This window comes from Cheilinus undulatus, linkage group 7, assembly GCF_018320785.1.
Source record: "Cheilinus undulatus linkage group 7, ASM1832078v1, whole genome shotgun sequence".
Lineage (NCBI taxonomy): Eukaryota > Metazoa > Chordata > Actinopteri > Labriformes > Labridae > Cheilinus > Cheilinus undulatus.
The window spans coordinates 5,743,200-5,765,044 of record NC_054871.1 but is presented as its reverse complement, the minus strand read 5'-3'; the positions used below and the strand labels follow the sequence as shown (position 1 = coordinate 5,765,044).

The 21,845-nt window shown below is 40.3% G+C and overlaps 1 protein-coding gene across 1 annotated transcript in view; it reads right to left on the bottom strand.

Moving 5' to 3' along the window:
* phactr1 (phosphatase and actin regulator 1) overlaps window positions 1–21,269 on the bottom strand; it is a 67,270-nt gene extending 46,001 nt beyond the window's left edge. The window contains exon 1 of the mRNA XM_041791104.1: window positions 21,146–21,269. Coding sequence (XP_041647038.1) covers window positions 21,146–21,257 — 112 coding nt within the window. The 5' untranslated portion in view covers window positions 21,258–21,269. The remainder of the gene's footprint in view (window positions 1–21,145) is intronic.
* Window positions 21,270–21,845: the final 576 nt, after the last annotated feature.

The following is a 21,845-nucleotide window of genomic DNA, read 5'->3' as shown; positions in this document are numbered from 1 at the left end:
GCTGACCATTTTGCCGTTCATTTGCAACCCTCGATGTCTCCGTAGCCCTTAAGGACGCCCGGAGTAGAAAGAGTAGAAATGATTTGATTAAAAGTCAGGAACGTGGAAAAGAAATTTGTTTTAATTTCGTATTTTCAATGTTGTATCTCACAATTATTACTCAAAGTTATGGTTTAAAATTTTTGTCTTTTATTTTGACCTTTTAGAAACAGAGTTTTAAATTTTGAGAAAAAGTTTGATCTTTTAAACTCATAATTTTTCTATTTTATCTCACATTTTGACCATTATAACTTATGATTTTGAATTTTGTCTCATATTTTGACCTTTTCATCTCATAATTTAGACTTTTGCTTTTGTATTTTGACCTTTCAGATCAACAATTTTAAATTTTAAGCAATATTTTGACTTTAAAAACTCATGATTTTGAATCTTATCTCCATATTTTGACCTTTCAAACTCATGATGTTTACTTTTTTCTTCCATTTTGACATTTTCAACTCCTAACCTTGAGTTTTATATCTTATTTTGACCTTTAAAACTAATGATTTTGACTTTTATCTCATATTTTCACCATCAAAAATGATGATATCAACTTTCTATCTCATATATTTGCCTTTTAAAGACATTATATTGACTTTAAATGTCTTTTATTTTTTTAGCATTTAAACCAATAAGTTTTACTTATTGATTAGACTTATCCTGTTGACATTTTAAATATCAAACCATTTATAATCAGTGCTTAGCTTTTTCCCTTCATAATTCATTTCTGGTGAAAACTAAGTTGGCATTTTCTGGTTAAATATTGACCCGTTAGGCCCTCAGGTTAGACCCAAAGTCAGAATCTGGCCCCTGCTGTGGTTGAGTTTGACACCCCTGGTCTAAAGCCCTCAGTATTTGCTCTGTTTTGTAGAGGATGCATCTCCATATGAGACAGTCTTGAGATGTGGGGCAGTGTAAAAGAGCCCAGTGTAAGGTTGCTGCTAAAATCTCAGAGCCTGGTTTTACAGTGTTTTCTTAAGACAACATGAGCTTCTGTGTCTGGGCTCTTTGTCTTTCTCCATCTGTCGAGAAATGTGTTGGCATCATCGCAGCAGCGAACACATGGGAACTGTGTCAGACAATGTGTGATGTGAGGAGGAAGGACAAAAGAAGACTGCGAGTTCAAACGCAACGCAAAGTTTCTCCTTCGTTTTCTTTATCTCCTCTCTCTCTCTCGCTCTCTCTGCCATTCACTGTTCAAAAGCCCCAGCATCCCCCTCCTCCTCCTCCTCTTCCTCCCCCCTCCTCTCTGACTGGACCTGCTGTGTGCTGAATTAATACAAAGTGACAGAACAGCAGAGCCTGTAGGAGCTTGTGTGTGCGTTTCTCTCTCTGTTTGTGTGTTCATCACTGTAAATGTGTGAATGTGAGACTTGGCGTATCACAGAGATATGAGTCACCCTCTCTTTTCTGTCTCCTGTGTACAGCTCATCATTTTGATAGGTGGCCTTCACCCATTCAGGAAGCATATTTAAAAGCAAAACAAAAAAACTCTTTAAATGCTATAAAACTGCTTGGAAACAGCCAGTGGTGATGCATTTTGTATTTCCCTTCCTGAGAACGAGTCCTGCAGCCACTCTGAAGGCTAAAGCACCCAGGGACGAACCACAAGGGGGCGCACTTTCAACAACCACGGGCAGGAGGGGAGGGGGCAAATATCACAGAGAGGCTCACAGGCAGGCTGCAAAACAAGGAGGAGTACAACACCGTCAGCAACCAATAAGGGATTAAGAACTAGAAATGACAGTACAGATTGCACAACACACCTGCACAATAACAGAAACACAGCCTGACCTGATTTTAAGGATACAGAGTTTATAAAAGAGGGAGAAAGTAAATACAGCTGACAGGGTGGTATGTTTGCTTAGTACAAACCCGGACTGGGAGTTTTTGCTTTTATATTATCCATTAACCTTAATCAGGATAGGTCTGTTCATTAATTACTGTAAATATAGAAATAACGAAACAAAATATTCCCATGTGATGCCTTCAAATAGCTCAATGAACTCATCTTTTGAATCAAAACCAAAATCAGAATGTTGCCGGGCAACCAGAGCAGTTGGCAGCAAGAAAGAAGCACTCGAATTATATCTTACACAATTAAGTTGACAAGAAATGTTGAAACCTATGACAACACAGATGATGGATAGTCCAAGACACCTTGGAGAGAAAGAACAGGAAATTTCCGTCAAAAAAACACAAAAAAAGATGAAAAAGAAGACCTCAGTCTTAACTACAACTCCTGGCTAGCTTAAAGGCTAACAACTGCCAGTAACTGCCATGAAACACTGCCTGATCAACAGGAGACTACTGAATGCTACCTATTGAGGTAGCATGGTAGTGGCGCGCTGACACCGTTCCATCACTAGCAGCAAAACAAAGTCCTACACTCATACCAGGAGGAACTGTGTAGAAGAGACTGCTTCTTTGACTACTACAAAGTAAGCCAGTGGAGTTTGCATCTTTCCCGACGGAGATTATCCATCGAGAACGGAGGACACAGAGCAGCACGACACCTGCAGCCAGTGGAGAGGAGGCAGAGACGGCGTTGTGTGAGAAGGTTGAAGCGGGGCAAACAAGCTTGGCTGCAGGATGGACTAAAGGCCCAAACATACTCGGGCTGAACGTACGCGGAACAGACTCCATGGAGGTCCGCACAGACTCAAAGCGGACATCTGCAAGGCCCTTGTGCGCAAAGCTCAAATTTTACGACCGCGCAGACTCCGCTCCGCGTACTGGTGTCACACAGAACACTGCTAGGCATGTATTTTTCACATCAACCCGCATTAAATGTGACATTGAAAAAAAACTCGGAGGATGATTGGATGAACGTTCTGTCACATCTCTACGGGCCAATAGGAGCAACAAAACACGTGATGTAGTCGCTATCGAGCTGCGTGTGCGCAGCTACTGAGGAACAACGCGAAACATGGTGACTGTAGACATGTCAGTACTTGACTTTTGTCGTTTGTGAAAAGAAAACAACTCACTGCTGTTCTTTGTTCTTCTTTTAACGAAGAAATGTTGTCAAGCTCTGATAAAACTGGCGCTTTAGCGGCATCCACGCTAATGTCTTCCTCCGTAACTGCACCAGCTTTTGCTGCTGCTTGTTTACATCACAACTCTGCTGCGCCTGAAAGTACTGCCCCTCGTCGCTGATTGGTCCTGTCACTTTCTAACCGGGCCCAAACCGTTCAGATGGGAGCTTTGCAAGATGGATTCGCCAGTGAAAAACAAGGAAACTGGCGTATCCATCTGCTTTGGGGGTTTAGGGAAATGTAGGATTTCATGGAAATTTCACAGGAAACTACTATGCAGCAGTGTGCTCGACTAAGGAAGCTCTGATATGCCGGGCGGAGTTCGCTCCGCTCACAGTACACTCGAGTATGTGTGGGCCTTAAGAGCAGCCCCACACAAACCTGTCGTTTCATCATCAGCTTGATGTGTGCAGCACCTAGAGTCCAAGACAAATTCCCTAAGGGGGCAATAAAGTGTATCATATGGTAATGTTAGCTTACAGAGAGGAGATAGTGGCGCATTAATAATATCTACTTCTCTGCATTTAAAATAAAAAAATTTTAATGGATGCACTGTGGATAGTAAACGTGATGCTGTGTGATGTCTGACGCTTGCTGTTAGGAGGCAGTGTAACAAAATCATACTACATGCAGTAACACATCAAAAAGACAGCCAAATAAGAAGTGAAAAATTATGCGTTTGGACAAAAATATCCCAGAAGAATTCTTTAAGGTGAATAAGAATGAATAATCCCTGCACTTATTTATAACATCATGAAGGTTCTTGAATATTTCAGCGAAAAATTCCCATCCCCACCTGTAATGGCAGCAAGATGATGTGGGAATTGAACAGTCAGTTTCTCAGTGAATGTACAACTCCTTCAGCCACAGCTGTCCTGATGAAGAGAAGGGTAAACTGAGCTGAAGGAGTCCTTGTCAGTTATGTCACACAAGGGTAAAGCTTAGACATCACTAAACATTTTGATGTTTCCAGTGAAATTCTGCAGTCAGAGAGCAGAAACAATGGGAGAGCTAAAACACTCACACACAAAAAAACTTCTCTCTCTAATGTCCTCATGGGAGATATCAGAGATAAGAGACACATATTTTGCACTGACAGGTGACCTAAATAACCAGTAATTCACTGCAACAATGAGACAATGGGTTTCCGTAACTTCTGCGTCATCTAAACTAAAATATCTCTCCCTCTCTTCACCACCGGTATCACTAACACTATCTCCGCTGCCCTCTGTGACGTACAGCACGAGTGATGAAAGCAACAAGTTCAGACACGCTGTCTGAGGCTGTCAACACACATTCAGAGGAACAAACATCAATGAAACACTGTCCCACTTCTCTACTTTACACTTTTTCGAGGAAGAGCTTTAGGTGTGCAGTGTGTTACTAGAGGAAATAGTTTAGTCATCAGTACCTCCACTACCTTAGAGATCATCTGTTTAACACCCATGAAAAGTTTATTTACCACTAAAGCAGTAATGCTTTAGTAAACCTTTTGGTAAATCTTAACGGATAGAAATGTGCTCTAAAAACAATCTTATCAACAGAAGTATAATGTTGTAAGTACATTTTCATACCTTGCATCATAAAAGAATAAGTGAGCTGCAACAATTGTAAACAGATAACACAGTTACACACCTCTCTGTCACAATATGCCAACAAAAATTGAGGCGAGGAAGCCACATATCTCTTAGTTTAAAAAAAAAAAAATGTTCTCAAAAATATTGCTTTTCTATTCATTATGAGGGGAGCGATGCTTTCAGCATGTTTGAAAGACCTCAAGGACAAATCCAGCTCCTATTAAAGGATGGCACTGAATGTAAACAAACCTTGTTTACAAGAACGCTCGATTGATTGCCCTCCATCAGCACAAAGACTGCATTCATTCCTATTAGCACAAAATAGCATGTACACTGATTGATTTTATATAAACTGTAAAGCCAGGACATTATTTACATATTATATACTCTATGCTGCTGGTTTATAATGAAGGGGAAACAAGAACTTGACTGAAGTATGGGGGAATAGACACTTTGAGGAGAACTGGTTCAGCTATATGAAACTGTAAATTCATAGACTCTTAAGTCAGAATTGCACTTGCAAAAGGCTGCAGGATAAACCAAATATATAAAGTCAATAAGGCCTAATTCTCTGAATGACCAGTGAATGAATGTTTAAGTCATTTAGAGGTCTAACTGCAAAAACATCTAAACAGGGCTCCAGCTAAGCAGTTATTAGCATTATACAACAGCTGCAGTCCTCAACACACTGGCCAGAGATTCAACTGCATCTCAACCTCACCAGTTAACTGGCCTCACTCTTTTAGCTCTGCTAACCTAAAACAGTTGATGTACAGCTTGCCCAAGGGTTAGTGTTATAAATTTAGTTTTTCCCGTGGTTTTATTGACATGTATACAGTTATAACTTCTAAAACTGATGTTCATGGGATAAAGACAACACTGAGACAAAAGAGAGAGGCTAAGGAATGAGGTCCATTTTATCTTGATCCCTAAATCCTGGATGGATGGATGGATGCAGAATCTCTGCACACATCTTTAGTGCTGAGAGATGTGAATCTCATGATCTGATTGCAATCCAAATCTGGGGGAAATGATTTAATCCAGAAAAGATTTTCAATTCACACCAATTCCTGATTCACGACACAATTCCTGTGACAAAGTATATTTAGAAACGGGGATCTTGGAACTTCCCTCGGGATCTTGAACTTCCCTCTAGATCTTGAACTTCCCTCAGGATCTTGAACTTCCCTCAGGATTTTTAGCTGTCCTCTTGATCCTGAACTGTCCTCTGGATCTTGAACTTCCTTCAGGATATTGAACTTCCCTTGGAATCTTGAACTTTACTCAGGATCTTGAACTTCCCTTGGGATCTTACACTTTCCTTGGGATCCTGTACTTCCCTCAGGATCTTGAACTTCCCTTTGATTCATTAACATCCCTCAGAATCTTGAACGTCCCTTGGGAACTTGAACTTCCCTCTGAACCATAAACTTCCCCTTCGGATCTTGGTCTGTCCTCTGGATCAAACTCTGATAAAAGGATAAGATTGATCACAAATACTAAAGAAATTATTAGACTAACTGTGATTAAAATTGTCTGTCATTTGACAGCCCTAAAGTTAAGCAAAGATGTGTTAATAAGAGGGCTTTTGTAGATTTCCAGGGGTATAAATGGAGATAACATAATTCCATGGATTTCCTGCTGTAATTCTTCATCATATATAGTCTTATCTTAGACACTATCTTAACTTACGGCTTAGAGGAGGACAATCTTACTAATGCTGAGCCACAGTCATGAACTTTAACTAAAGCAGGCATAAATGTGAAAAAGAGCTGAACAACAGGACAGAGGAGATGTCACAATGTGTGTTTAATTAAAGGCTGCATTGTTTGGCACTGTTTTCCTATTATCCACACTTTTTGCTCCTGTCCTCTGACATCACAGCAACTCAGAGCTTCCCACTATCTTCATTGTCCTCTTCATTTTGAGTCATTCCCCATGTTGAATGGCTCAGGTTCTCTCCCAGCACAAAGGTTAGCTTGTCTGAGCTGAATGGGCCCATCCACGTGCCAGCAGAAGAAGAGTGAGGGGTTTTGTTTGAGACAGCGAGGCAGGAAGTCCTCCTCTGCATTTAAAGCTCTCACACTGCCTCCGTGTGCTCTTGTATTCTGCACAGGTAGCTCAGCCATTCTGCAGCTCCAGGCCTCACTAATGTATGCACATAACAGCAGACAATGAGTATTACTCACATGGTGGGAGGCGGTTTATTTGTGCAACATTCCCACCATATTCAGTGGACGACCGCCAACTCTGCGTCTTTATGTCGTCGCAATTTAAAAAGCTTCCATCCTACCTCCCCTGTCCTCCTCCTCACACTCTTCCTACTCCTCCACCTCCGCTCATTTAAGCCCTCTCTGTCTCAGCCTTTCATTCAGGTCCGTATTAGAGCTCTCTGTGTTTGAATGAGAGCGTGGTAATGCCTGCGTCTTGGTCTTTGTGAGAATGGCTAAGCTCTAACCGCGCTGACCTGGATTTACATGGCTGGAGCAGAGCGGTGCAGCTTGGGATCTGGACTGGCTCGAGTGTAGCAGAAATGCCAAAAAATAAAGGCACTGAAATGGATATGCTTGAAGAAATTAGCAGTTAAAATGAGAAATTACACCTAAAAAAATCTCAGGCATTTAAAATTTACAGAAAACAGAGATAAAAGTAGTGCCAATGCTTTTATTACCACCGCAACATAACTCAAAGAGTTGTTAATGGATTTTGATGAAATTTGAGGAAATGTCAGAAATGGCATAAGGAAGAACTGATTAGATTTTGGGAATGATCTGGATCACCGTCTGGATTCAGGAATTTTTTTAAAGGATTCTGTACTATTGGGAGATAGAGCTAATGGCGGAGGTCTGCGCTGTTACCATTTTACACCAGGAGATGGCGGACTGAGTTATTTTAATCCCAACAGCATTTTGAGTGTGTTTTTGTTCAAAGTTTTGGAGTTTATAGAGTTTGAAAGACGCACGCCTGGTCGAGGAGACAAGTCAGAGCATAACAGAGAGAAAGATAGCGAATTGTAGCGAGAATACTCACAATGCTGGGAGGAATAGAGGAATATTCACCCTCTGCCATGACTTCCAGTCGTCCAGTGAGACCATGGGTGAGACTGTCAGCGCATACCCATAGCAAAGCCAATGCTTTGCCTCACCGTGTTTCCACCCCACTAGGGAGGGAGTAATCGGCAAATGCTGTGGTGGGGGGCACATGGGGACAGATCCAGGAATTTCTCAAAGGATTCTTCCCTATTGGGAGATAGGGCTAATGGCGGAGGTCTGCGCTCTCCAAGTGCTTTTCTAGTTTTCTATTATTTGCCTTTATTTGACTATTTTGATTTTTAAAATGTGTTTCCAAAGGCACTGGTGCTTTGTTTAACATGTGTGTCTTGTAGCCAGTCTGCAACATCCCTGTGCTAAGTTGATTTGTTACAGGCTCTGCTGAACTACTTTAAAATAAATTATTTTTTGTGCTTAAGTAGTTTGTTCATGTCATAGCTCCAAAATCAACAAGAAGCATTTATGTTATGATATCAATTTGTTGTTGAGTAATTTAGGCTCCACTTCCACATATTCTACACATAACTAAATTGTAGTTTCATCGGAGATTCTTTGCAGACGACACTGTCACAGCAAAGAACTTCTGATGTGGACAAGAAATGATTGCTGCACAGAGAAGCACTATCAAAATGCCTAAGTTTTGTGCAGTCTGCAACTGTAAAAAAAACAATCACAACTGGATTACACTCATGTCCTGAAACATTAAGGCAAAAAATTCACTGAAAAAATCTCAGATGTGGATTAAAAGCCTGCTTCTAAGGCAGGGGTGTCCAAACTACGGTGATCCACGATCCACTTTTTATTGGCCTGCAACAAAGTCTTTCAAATTGAAATGAAATATGGCCCCCATTAGAGCATGAAACATGCTTATTCTTCTTATTTTCAGCACAAGGAGGTGCTACCATTCTGATTCTGTAAACAAACATTTTAAAGAGAAGATTTTCCTGATTATGTTTTCTGTGACTAAAATGAGACAACACTCTACATGGTGAACAAACTGGCAACCAAAATAACGATCATGTCTTGATTTATAATGCTCTGATGAATTAGGCAGCAAAAAGCAGCACCAGTGACATTTCAAGGGTGGAGCAAGTGGGCCAACCAGGGGCCCCTGCAATCTGATTGGTCACCCTAAAATCATTAAAATGATTGGCTATTTCTCTTGTCAGTCATAAATTTCAGCATAACCAATCACTAAGCATATCTTAACCTACACTGAACTGGTTTTACTAGCTTAAATACCCTCACAGTGAGGTATGAGGTATGAAAGTGGCCCCACCATCCTTGTATATATCTGTATGTGGCCCCCGATGGAAAAAGTTTGGACACCCCTGTTCTTAGGCAATGCCAGGCAATGCTCAGGTATGGTCTGTTTCCACAAAGTTACCCATTTTGAACCATCCAGTTTGTCTCTCTCTGTTGCAGTGAACTCTGATCTTGCTTGTGTTTCCACGGCAGATGCCAGTCCAGCCTTGTTTGTTGTGATTGGAAATACGTCCATTTTTAGAGATCTAGATCATTTGGCTCAGCTCTGTAATAAAAGTCAGTCCTTTGGCTCTTAAATGCCTCTTCGTTTGGTAATTTTTTTTCAATGACTTAAGACTCTAGTCTCCTTTCATCTGGCTGGATGTAGAAGGAGGTCTGCAGGACTGAGTCATTCGTGATATTTTTTGTGGCTGCTTTTCATTAGCTACTGTTACTGTAGCTACTGCCCCTTTCTCCTCAAATGATGCTGATTGGCCAGGCCATTATCTGACCAGGAAGAGGTGTTTCAGCTTCAAGCTTTGCAAGACGGACTCACATGGAGACAGACATGGAGTCTGGCTACTCTATCTGTTTTGCAAGGTCACAACCAGGACGATCCAATGATTAAAAGATTTTTACTTAAAACTAGTCTTGAAGTTCTATAGTTAATCATGATTAATCTCATTTTTTTGCATTACAGGTAGTTGACTTCCTGTTTGGATACAGATGTGCTTTAAGTCTGAAGAGAGAAGAACTTTTGGATTTAAAATGACATAAAGGAACACTATAAAGTTATATGTTGATAACACAAGATACCGATGACATCTGGTTTGTCCACTGAGCTGTTCGTGTGTTTTTAAAGTGAAATTAGACATTGAAGCTTGAGTATGTAACATTTGATGAGAGCCATGTAGAATCAACTCTACTCCCCCTCCCTTCCTGTTTTTCTCCTTGTTTGAGCTCCGTAGCGCCGCCTCTTCTCACATACCTCCTTGTGAATGTGCATGTCCGCTGAATCGAATACTGACGGTGGCAAAGCTCTCGTGGAGTGATTTTTCTCCGCTTTTCCACTGAAATCAATGGCCGAATCACAGGCAAGAAAACACTTCGTCTCAGCATGAATAAATTCTACATAGGACCGAACACCGCCGTAACTCTGCCATTGTATCAACTTCTTACTGAGCTGAGCGGCAGAAGCGCATCTACTACAGCGGCCAATGGGAACGCTCCCTCTGACCTGAGCCTTGATTGGCTGCACGTTCTAGCCTCCTCATTGGCTGCAGCATTGTCCCTCGCTGGTTTTCCTCAAGTGAGAGTGCAGCGTGAGGAGGCGTTGCAGAAGTGTGTTATTTTGTTAGATGGCTTCAATAACAAGACCCTGGCGGGTTCTGTTGTTTTTGTGGGCATACGACAGAAAAAATAAATCGCTTACTACAGCTTTAAGGAGCAGCAGAGGACATTTCGGCTGCAGGGAGACACTGCAGTGATTTAACCAAAGTGTGCTGAAAGAGACAATAATGCATGCAAAAGAACTAACTGTTAATCTTAATCGTGCTGCAATTAATGCATTAATGCAGGCAGCTCTAGTTAGAACAAACAATTTATGACATGACTGGATAAGCTTTTTACAGGCAAAAATATTCTTTCTTTTTTTTTTTTGTGGGATTATTTGATTTTACGATTAATGCTGGGTCTTCAAAGAGTGGATCAATAGTTATGACAAAAAAGCCTCTGAATAAATCACCACTCTCTGCTGTGACGAACAGACAGAAAACAAAGCTGGGTTTCATGGTTAAGAGCACAAATTCTGTAAGTTTGTTTGAATATTAAATTTTTATCTCAATTTTTTACCTTTACAAGTCATGATTTTGAATCGTATCTCAGTATTGTTATCTCCTTAAACTCCTAACTTTGACTTTTATCTCAGTTTTTTCACCTTTAAAAATCATGATTTTAATTTCATTTCACATTTTTACCTTTTTACCTTTTTAAACTCCTTACTTTGACTTTTAACTCATCTTTTTACCTTTTAGATTCATAATTTTAAAATTTCAACCCTTTTTTTACCTGTTAAAGTCATGATATTGACTTTCATCTCATGTTTTGACCTTTTTCAACTCCTAACTTTGATTTTGATCTCATATTTTTTAACTTTAAAACTCATGATTTTTTATTTTATTTCATATTTTGACATTTTGAACTCATGATTTTGATGTTTATCTCATTTTGATTGTTAAACATCTTGATTTTTAATTTTGTCTCAGTGTTGCTGACCATTTCAACTCCTAACTTTCACTTTTATCTCATATTTTGGTTTCAGTATTCCATCTCAAATTTTGCCTTTTAAACACTGTTTTTACTTTAAATGTCATGTTTTTACCTTCAAGACTCATGATTTTTTATTGTCTTTTCATGATTTGGCTGTTAAAACTCGTGAATTTGCAATTTAATCTTATATTTTGCTATCTTAAAATCACAGTTTAGATGTTTATCTAATAATTTTTAGACTATCAAAAATCATGGTTCAGTATTCAATCTCATATTTTGCTGTTTAAAAACATCATTTTGACTTTCAATGTCATGTATTTACCTTTTAAACTTAAAAGGTTGACTTTTCATCTCAGATTTAGAGTTTTTAACTTATCATGTTGACCTTTTAATCTCAAAATCATTTGGTTGACACTAATGGTTAAATATTGACCCTGTTAGGCCCTCATGTTAGACCCAAATTCAGAATCCGGCCCCTGCTGTGACTGAATTTGACACCGCTGCTCTAAAAATTGTATAAAACATTTCAGTGACAGGATGGCGCAGACAAAGAGTGAGCTGCAGAGTGATGATTCTGCAGAAATGAAGAAACAAACTGCAGAGGATCATCATGTCTCGGTTCAGCACTCAGTGTGGCTGAGGAGGGTCAGGCTCAAGAGAGCAACGACGAGCCGTCTGGCAGGAACGGCGGTGCTACACTCTTGTTTACTAAATCTATTACTCACAAACAGCCAGCCTCCCACACATATGCACTGCAGGGAAGAAGAGTGAAGATGGCGTGAATATTGGCCACATGTGAATGGTGACACACATCAAAGAAAGGGAAGAGTGGGCTGGATTTATGCAAAACAACAGCAGCTAAGCATACAAACATGGAGTAAAGGGGGATCAGGGGAGTAGGTGGGCGGATGGTTTCACGGTGTCAGAACAAAATATGAGATTAGACCAAAGAAATCAGGTTTGGGAGGGAGGAAACAGCAGAGGTGTGAAGGCTGATGTCTCTCTCCTGACGTGGCTGGCACTACCCTCGCTGGATTCCCCATGATGCCACACCAGCAGCCTCACACAGCTGCAGCCTCATGCCTGCTCTGTTTTCAGCTAATAGCCAGGAGCAGCACTGTTAGCAAGGCACAGCACCACCCTCCGCCTCCTTCTCCCTCTCCTCCATCTAAATCAAACCATGCCTGAAAGACAGCCGAGCACAAAGCTCAGAATAAGGCCGAGTGTTTCTCTTATTTGGGAGGCTCGGCTAATGTCGCTGAGAGGTGACGGGAAACAAAATGGAGAGGAGGATTGTTGAAGAGGGCCAGAGAGAGGGCAGCTGAGAGAGATTATAAGGAGGTGGGTCTTAAAAACCATGACTCATAAAGGTCTAAGAAGGCTAAAAGGGAGCAGAGGGGAGAAAGGGGGAGGCATGTTGTAGAGCAGGCATGTGAGTAATTCCTGATCTCATTAAGATTTATGTAAGACTGCCTCTTCATGCATTTTCTCCAGGCATTCAGATAAAAGTACACATGGTTGTAGTCATGGGAATTTTGGCTCTCCAGTGAGAGAGTAATCTGATCTAGGGATGCAGGATTTGGCAGATTTTCCTCTATAAGTGCTGCACACGTTTGCAATAATAATGTGTAATTGCAGCTATACTCAACAATATTGTGAGTGCAGTTACGGTATAATACATAAAGGGTATCGGGAGTTTTGTTGCCAGGCTATCAAGACAAATGCAGGGAACAATGATCGTTATGGTGTCGATTTCTAAACACAAAACATTTCAAATACTAAGTTTCATGAAAAAAAAAAATACAAAACCATAAAATTTTGCTGCACTGCTTTTAAAATAACTTAATATTTTCCCCAAAAAATGAAAGGTTTTCTTTTTTCAAGACTGGCACTATTGTAAATGTGAAGGTCTTTCTAACATTTTTGCAAGCCTTTCAAGTACTAAATACAAAAATACCTGCAGCCTTTTATGTAATTACACAGTCTGACATCAGGATTGCAGTTGCAGTTACATTAATCATGCAGCACTATCCGATGTGCAAATATTTCCAAACTCATTCCAGCTAATAACAGTACCAATACCAGGGCTGGGCAATTAATTGCAAATTAGATTAAATTGCAACATGGCCTCTGTAATTTACAAATTGCAAAAGTTGCAATATTTCTTTAACTTGAAATGTGTCAAAACAGCAGTTTAATACATTCATTTTCTTGTGGCAGCAGAGATTTTATGCACATTTGCAAACATTAGAGTGTCAATTTTTTAAAAACAGTTTACAGAAATCCTCCTTTTTGTGTATTATGTATGTTTTGTTCAAGTCAAAATGAGTTGCCTCATTAACGCAATTGGTATCACATTTGCAATATGAGAAAAATAACTAATTCATTCTAATATGGATGAAGCTCAGCATTAGTTCACGGAAGGCATACCCCCAGCTGAAGTCAGCTAATAGCTAGCTTCACCTCCTCCACCCCAGCCGCCTCCTTTATAGCTTAAAGCTTGTTGCACCCTCATATTCGGATTTATGCTACTATGGATTAATTGCTTCTGAAATAATTTCATTGTTTTCAAAAAGCATTGCCATTTATGCATCCATCCATATTGGGGATTTCTAGCCATCTTTAGAGCAGAGCCTTCGCTGCCAAGTTAAACTGCACGTTCATTTTGCAATAAAATGGTTAAATGTATGATGAGTGTTCCTGACTGAATGTAGGTTATAATATAAAATGATTTATTGCTGGAATTTGTTGAAAAATCCACATGTTGAGGGACTTCATAATAACTGCATATTAAATTGCAATTGCAATATTGGGAAAAATAATAGCAGTTAGATTATTTTTGCAAATTTTTCAGCCTTAACAATACAAATATATATTGTAAGTCTGAAAAAAGAATGAAAAGTTTGATTAAATCACAATATTTCCTGCAGCATTTTTTTTAAATCAAAGAAGGTGATATATTTTTTTGATCTACATTTCAGTCAAACAGTTTCATACATTTGCAGCAGAGATGCTACTCTACACATCATACAATGATTCAACTATTCATTTTTCAGAATATTTTGCAAAAATCTAACTTACAATATGAGTCAAAATAATTACAATTAGACTTTTTTTCAAAATCTTTCTCTTATCTTATAAGATTGTGTTAGTTATAAAAAAATAAGTTGCTTGTGCTTATGGAAAAATACATTAGATGTGGTGCTCAAAAAACTGCATATCAAAAAGGACTCACAATATTAGGGGAAAAATTTGCAGTAAGAGTATTTTGCTCAGCCCCATGCACATCTAGTTTTATTGTAAAGAACACAGTATGTGTCTCCTGTGTGAGGAGAGGATCTGGGAGTAGACAGTCTGGTAGTTGTTTTAAGTTTGGAGCTTCATTCATGATGTTCAGGGCTCACAGAGGGCCTCCTCCTGTGTGTGGCGTCCTAGGAAACCACCTGTTCCTGATGATACAGTTGTATATTTGTTGATTTGCCAATGTGTAATCTATACTGTAGATATGTATGGCATATACATATGCTATAAATATCATCGGAAATGCTCAGATCTGCCATTACGATATCATGCCAATAATATCAGGCATCCCTCACCAGATCATTTGGCTAAGCACAGAAATAAGAATCTTATTTGTATACTTCCTTTATCTCTTACTACTTCCTTATAATTCAGACAAATTTAGAAACACAGTGCTGTGTTTTTTGGTTTCTTCCTGATTTATTTTTAAACAATGATTTCATTTAATGGAAAAGAGAAATCCAAACCTACCTGGCCCTTTGTGAAAAAAGTTTTTTAAAAACTGTATTTTGTATTTACTCGAGTTGTCTTTGTCTTTTATTAAAATCAGTTTCATTTTCTGACCTATTTAAGTGTGAAGAAAATGCAAGAATAGAAAATTAATAGTTCATCAAATCAGGAAGTGGGTAATTACTTTTTTCACAGCGCTGTATTTTGTCCTGTAACTGTCAGAAGCTGGGTTTCCATTACAGTTTTTCACAAAATAAAAGCAATTTCCTTCAATTTCGATTTAGTACAATTACATTTTGAATGCGTTTCCTTTGAAGGGAGTTTTGGGCATAGGCTTTGCAATTCTCGTAAAATCTCATCTCACGTGAATCCGCCGCAGGGAAGCTTGACGCTCAAAACCTGTTGCATGTTGGTACAGTTTTAGTTACATCTACGGCGGTTGCCTTGATAATTTTGAACAAAAGATGAAGGCAACGGATGATAGTCCAGAGGTAAAGTCCGTATGTATGGCAAAAGCCAAGCATAGGGGTAGAAGTATGATGTTAAGAAAAGTCTCGTCTATTCTTCAGTCTATACATACCGCGCAATGTTGTCTCGGAGTGACTGTTCACGTGACACTGTAAGTCACGTCCCGTGACTTGTAAATGCGGAAAAGGTGTTTCCATTGCACTTTTGCGATATATTTCGATATCGAAACACCTAAAAAACCTCCTCATGAAAGCGTAAAAACTTTTTAGCGATATTTTAGGGTTTTTTCGAAATTCATGTGTCTCCATTACCAGTTTTTTATTGCGCTATTTCGATTTTGCGCATTTCCAAGTGTCATGGAAACCAAGCTTATATGCATATCAGTTATCTTCAAATATTTATTTTTACCTTTATTTCACCAGGAAGTATCACTGAGATTAAAAATCTCTTGTAATTTAAAAAAAGCTCTATGTGCAAGCTAAGGACTTTCATGTGTTTTGCACTGAGGAGAGGTTCCTGTCTAGTCACTCTGCCATGAAGCCCAGATTGATGGAGGGCTGCAGCGATGGTCGTCCTTCTTTGTTCCATCTCCACACAGGATCTCTGGAGCCCAGTCAGAGTGACTGCCAGGCTCTTGGTCACCTCTCTTGCTAAGGCTGTTCTCCCCCGATTGCTCCATTTGGCTGGGCAACCACTTCTTGGAAGAGTCCTGGTTGTGCAGAACTTCTTCCATTTGAGAATTACTTAGGCCACCAGGCTCTTGGGAAACTTCAGTGCAACATATTTTTTGTAGCCTTCCCCAGATTTGTGCCTGTCAACAATCCTGTCTCTGATATGCATTGTCAGCTGTGAGGCCTTCTATAGAGAGGTTTGTGCCTTTCCAAATCATGTTCAGTCAACATAATTTACCACAGGTGGACTCCAATCAAGGTGTAGAAACATCTCTGCAACAATCAAGAGAAATGGGAGGAATCTGAGCTAAATTTGAAGTGTTCAGAAAGGGTCTGAATTCTCATGCCAATGTGACATTTCAGATTTTAAAAAAAAAAAATTCATTCTTTCTAAAATTCTGTTTTCCCTTTGTCATGATGGGTTACTGAGTGTAGATTCATGAGAATAAAAATAAATCTAAACAACTGTAGTCAGGCAGCAACATAACTAGATTGAAAAATTGAAGGGGTCTGAATACTAGGTTTCTTATTTGTGAATTATGTTATTGTTTTTGTTGGTCGGTACTAAGGTTTTTTTTTTATGCATCATTGGTGTTACTCTGTGCACTTTGTATAACTTTTAGAAAGATTTCAAAATGTTTAAATTATCTTCCTGTTCTCTGGGTGCATGACAAATCTACCTGTGGATACAAATAAAGTAACCTGAACCTGAATCATGGCAACAGTTAAAACACAAATTCCACATGCAAACAGTTTGCAGACACTAGCAAAGTCACAGTCCACCCACCCATTCATTACCTTTGCAGCTTTTCCTATTGCAGGAGCCTGAAGCTGATATCATCTGATCCCCAGAGGTAGGGCACACCCTGGACTGGTCGTCTGTCAGTCATTGGGCTGATATGAAGAGGCAAATAGCCGGACACACTCAGATCTATGGGCCCTTTGGGGTCACCAATTAACACAGTGAGCATGTCTTTAGACTGCAGGTGGGTGCCAGAGTTCCCTAAGAGAACCAACACATGCATGGGGAGAACATGCAAACTTTGCAAAGAATGGCCCTGTCCAGGCCAGGAATCTTTCTTCTCTGCCGCTCCATGCAGCCCAAAGTCCCCTTAACCTGCTTCAGGACCCTCTTGTAGTCAACAACTTTACATTGCCTGCGAGGGGGAATTAGCACTATTTCCACCAAGCCACTTCCAGGGCTGGTGCTAGGCTCAAGCTGCAGCCAGTTTCCAGGTGGTTTAATCAAAAACAACCAGAGACCCATTTTGCTTTTTCCATTGGGATGGAGCTGGTTGGAGAGCCCTGTGATTACTGTAAACATCAGTGTGTCTGTGTTTTCCTAGTATCACTAGCACTTGCAGCTCACTCCAGTTTCTTTATACTTCATCTGAGGCCCTGTCCATACGGAAATGAATTCAGGAGTATACGCAAAAGTTTTTAGTCATATCGGCATTTCATCCACACGGAAATGGTGTTTTGGGTGACTGTAAACGATACTTTTTGAAAACGGGTCCCAGAGTGCATAAATCTGTAAACGACTACCGTTTCATCTCCGTGTGGACGGCCAACCGCATTTTTCTTGAAATGATTACGTCACACATAGCGTAGCTCTCTTAAGGCGCCTGTGTGGGTCCGGGCAAAACAACAACGGTGGATTAAAGCGCTGTGTTCATGCTGCAGAAGCTACTGAGCTTGTTATGGCTTTTACAGCAAAATCTGATGCTCCTTTACCACCCCCGCGAAACCAATATACCATATGTTCTTAAATCCAGTGCGGAGAACAACCAGAAGGGCAACTATGAGAACGTTTGTGTCAGTTTTCTGTGATCTTCTTCTCTCTTTTGGTGCTTTTCCGTGGCAGTAACATAGCACCGCGTACAGGCTTGGTATTTATACTACAGCGTTTTCAGTGGTTCTGTGCTTACATGATATTTCCTGAAACGACCCCGTCTATACAGCAAACTTTTTCAAAACGAAACTGCAATACATCATTTTCATCTCCATGTGGACGGGGCCTGAGACGGCTACATTCCTTTTACATCCATGTTTGTTTTTCACCGTTGTCTTGTCTTGTCAGAAACTCTGCTGTTCACAGACGGCACTCTATTCTGACAGACCCTGATGAGGACTGGCTCTTTCCCTAGAGTTGGTTCTTCATTGGAGCCTCTTTCCTGACCCTGATACAGTTCTATGGAAAAACAAAGAACTGGTACTGGATTAAGCACTGGTTCCAAACCAGCCCTGGAACTGGCTTGGTGGAAGAGGGTTGTATGAGTATTTACCAACACTGCAGTTACATTCAGAGACTTTCAGTAGGTGCCAAAGCGCACCAAACCAAATTCCTATTGATTGTTTCTTTAAATTTCTCTGAATAAGCATACTACAGTGCTTAACAAATTTATTAGACCACCTGTCATATTTGTCTCAGAGACCATCCAGCATCATGAAGTGCTTTAATGGGGACTCTTTCATTTTCAGTGAGCTCTCCACGTTTTACCATTTTGAACAGGAATGAGGGATTTCAAACTGAATTTACCCAAATTTGAGCCGGCTCACTGGGCTTCTCTGAGAAGTCAGAAATGAATCAAGCATAACATTCAAGCACTAAAACTCATTTACTGTTCAGGAATGCAAGTAACTAAAATTTGACATATTCATAAAAATAATAATGTGCTCTACTATTTTTTTCTTTTTTTTTTGGTAAATCAGTAAATTTGAAAATTCATGGATAACAATAATAACTATATTTTAGCATTAAAAATATCATTTGGGTTAAAGAGCTTCTACGTATTGGTGTATTAACCATTGCAGAAACATAAAAAATGATTTTGGTAATTACCAATGCTGTTCATTTAGGGCAGCTGTGGCATAAACCTTACTTTGGCTAGGGTTAGGGTGGTCTAATACATTTGTTAAGCACTGTATATCCATATTATGGCACATGTTTAGAAATACATTAAAGGCAATATCACTCAAGCCATTGCTTGTCATAGATCTTGATCTTTACTATGGCCAGTCATACTGATAACTTCAAGGAGAAATATTATAAGACTTATAAAGGGATGTAAATCGAAGGGGATTTTGATTGCTATTAAATTTTCACACTTTCTGCTGATAGATTGCTCAGTTTGTAATCCTTAACAATAGTGTTAATTTTGTCAACTACAACTATGACTAAAACTATTTGCCTGCAGCCTTTTTTTCCATGACAAAAACTAGATTAAAACTAATAAAAGTAGATCCGTGATGACTAAAACTGACAAAAACTGAGTTTAGTTTTTTGTCAAAATGACTGAAACTAAACTAAAATGTAATGCAGGTTTCATCTGACATTCACAATCTGTGATATTTCTCCAATTTAGGTAAATCTGTCAAAATGCAATGCAGCTGTATCTATTCTGCTTCTCAGCTGTAGAAAGCAGGGACCTGCAGGTTTGGCAGGGTGCAGAGAACACACTACCATGATTTGGTACCAGATTTAGGCAGGGAAAATAAATGCCTGAACTAAAAGTAAAGACTAAAATGTGATGACTTCTTATGAACTAAAACTAGACTAAAATGTTTTGAGTTGGTGTCAACTAAAACTAGAAACTAAAAAGGGTAGAAATGACTAAAATGGGACTAAAACTAAAATGCATTCTATTTAAAGACTAGAACTATGACTAAAATTAAAAATAGCTGCCAAAATTAACACTGCTGAACAAAAAGTATGTTCAAGTTAGGCTGAATATATAATTTCTTTGTTAAATTTTATCAGTCATGTTTATATTTATCAATTTCTAAGGAATTTCTGGGAGTATTCAAGATATACATTCAAGATTTACCCTTTTATCATGCCATATCTTCAGTTACCCAAAAAATAAACCTAACCTCACATCATTTAAGGAGCTGTATCTTAGAATGTACCCACTCCCCACCTGCACATCCCTAGTGCTCTTCCCCACACTAACATTTGCATCAAATTTGTATTAACAGCGTGAAGCCTTGTTGGAATATAATAACTGACTCATGTATTGCATGTTAAACAGGAAAGTGTTGGAGAAAAGAGAAACAGAACAATAGCTGGGCAGGAGAATCTTCTAGAGATGGCATCAGTCTGAACTGGAAAATATAGGCTCCAGTCTAGTCATGATCACCATGCTGCTATACGCCATGTGACTGTCACACAGGCTAAACCAGGTGGAGGGTCCATACATTCCTCAATGCAGTACCTTATAGGAAAAAAGGGGAGAGCCCCACTCTCATATATGTAATGTGAATGATCATAAATAGAGATATCCATGCGCATCCTCCAGGCTATGTTCTGCTCGGTGGCATTTTCAGCACCACGGGGCAGTGGACAGCTCCGCGCTGATCTGATACTAAAGCAGCCTCCCACAGTGATCAGAGGACAATGTAGTTATCCCTAAACACAGATTTATGTAGCATAGATGTAGCTGTAAATCCATATCAGGGTGTCAAAGATCCAGGCTTCGTGACAGCGTACCATCGTGGCCATGGCAACAAAGGAAACAACAACTTATCAAACCCGTTTACAAGCAGACAAATCAGATTCTGGGGACGAATTGGCATGCAGGAACATCCTTTCTTGACCATTCTAGCTCCAAATGCAGAAATAACACCTGCATTTTCAATGAGTAGCCAAGTTCGCACACAGCATCTCACTGCAGCCGACAATCAAGGCGGAGTCTGGTTGGAGCACCAGCAATCAATCGTCCTATAGGGGTGATTAGGTTCCCCGTGCCAAACCGTGCCTTGCATATCACATGAACGCACATTTGGAATAAAAGCCAGACCGTGAACCTCTCCCTGTGCATGACTCACTGTACTCTCCACCCAGGTGCAGCTGAGCACCATGGGTACCGTCAGAGCTGCACAATGAAAGCCCAAAGTCATGCTGGTGCGAGGGAACTGTCACTACACCATAAAGCCTCTCACAGCGAGAGCCGATTCCCCCTAATATCCCCCCGTGGAGGCTGCTTATACACCCAGACGTGCAGCGCAGAGCCTCGGTGTCAGTGTCACTGTCAGCCTACCTGTCTCCAGGTGCAAAGAGATCCTCGCCTCGTTGATGTAAGGCGTGTCACTCTTGGAGCGGACCCTCCGGATCGGTCTGCGGTCTACCTCCTCCTCCGGGGCCGCCGCCATGTTCGGCCAGCCGGGCAGCGTCCACTGGAGACCGGCGGGACTGCGAGAGACTCAGCGCCGCAGCAGCAGCACCCTCCCCGGCAGACGGTGTAGGAGGGGGGCGGGCTGTTGTAATGGTGATGGAGGGGTAGGAGGAGGGGAGGGAGAGAGACGGAGAAGGGAGGGGGTCTGATCAGCTTCTTGTTCGTGTTTCTTTCCAGTAAGTCAGCTCCACCTGAACACACCGGCCAATGAAAAGCACTGAAGCACAGTCACATCAAACACATGATTTCAGCTCCCCTATAGGCTATGCGCTTTAGCCACAGCAGGGCTGGAACGATAAAGCCTTTACACACAGTAATGGTGATGGGATAAAATATCATTTATCAATAAAACAAGCCCATAACAGTTTACAGTAAGGTAGCCCTACTCAAAAATGTGCATCGATAAGGCTGCTGGGGAACAAATGAGGTGTAGGCTGACTGCTGGTCAACCTTCACTGTTTGGCAAAGTTACAAATGGGTGACTAACTGCACGTTAATCCACACTTACTGGCAAAATTACTTGGCAATGAATGTGTAACAAGCTGCTAGTGAATCAGGGAACAAG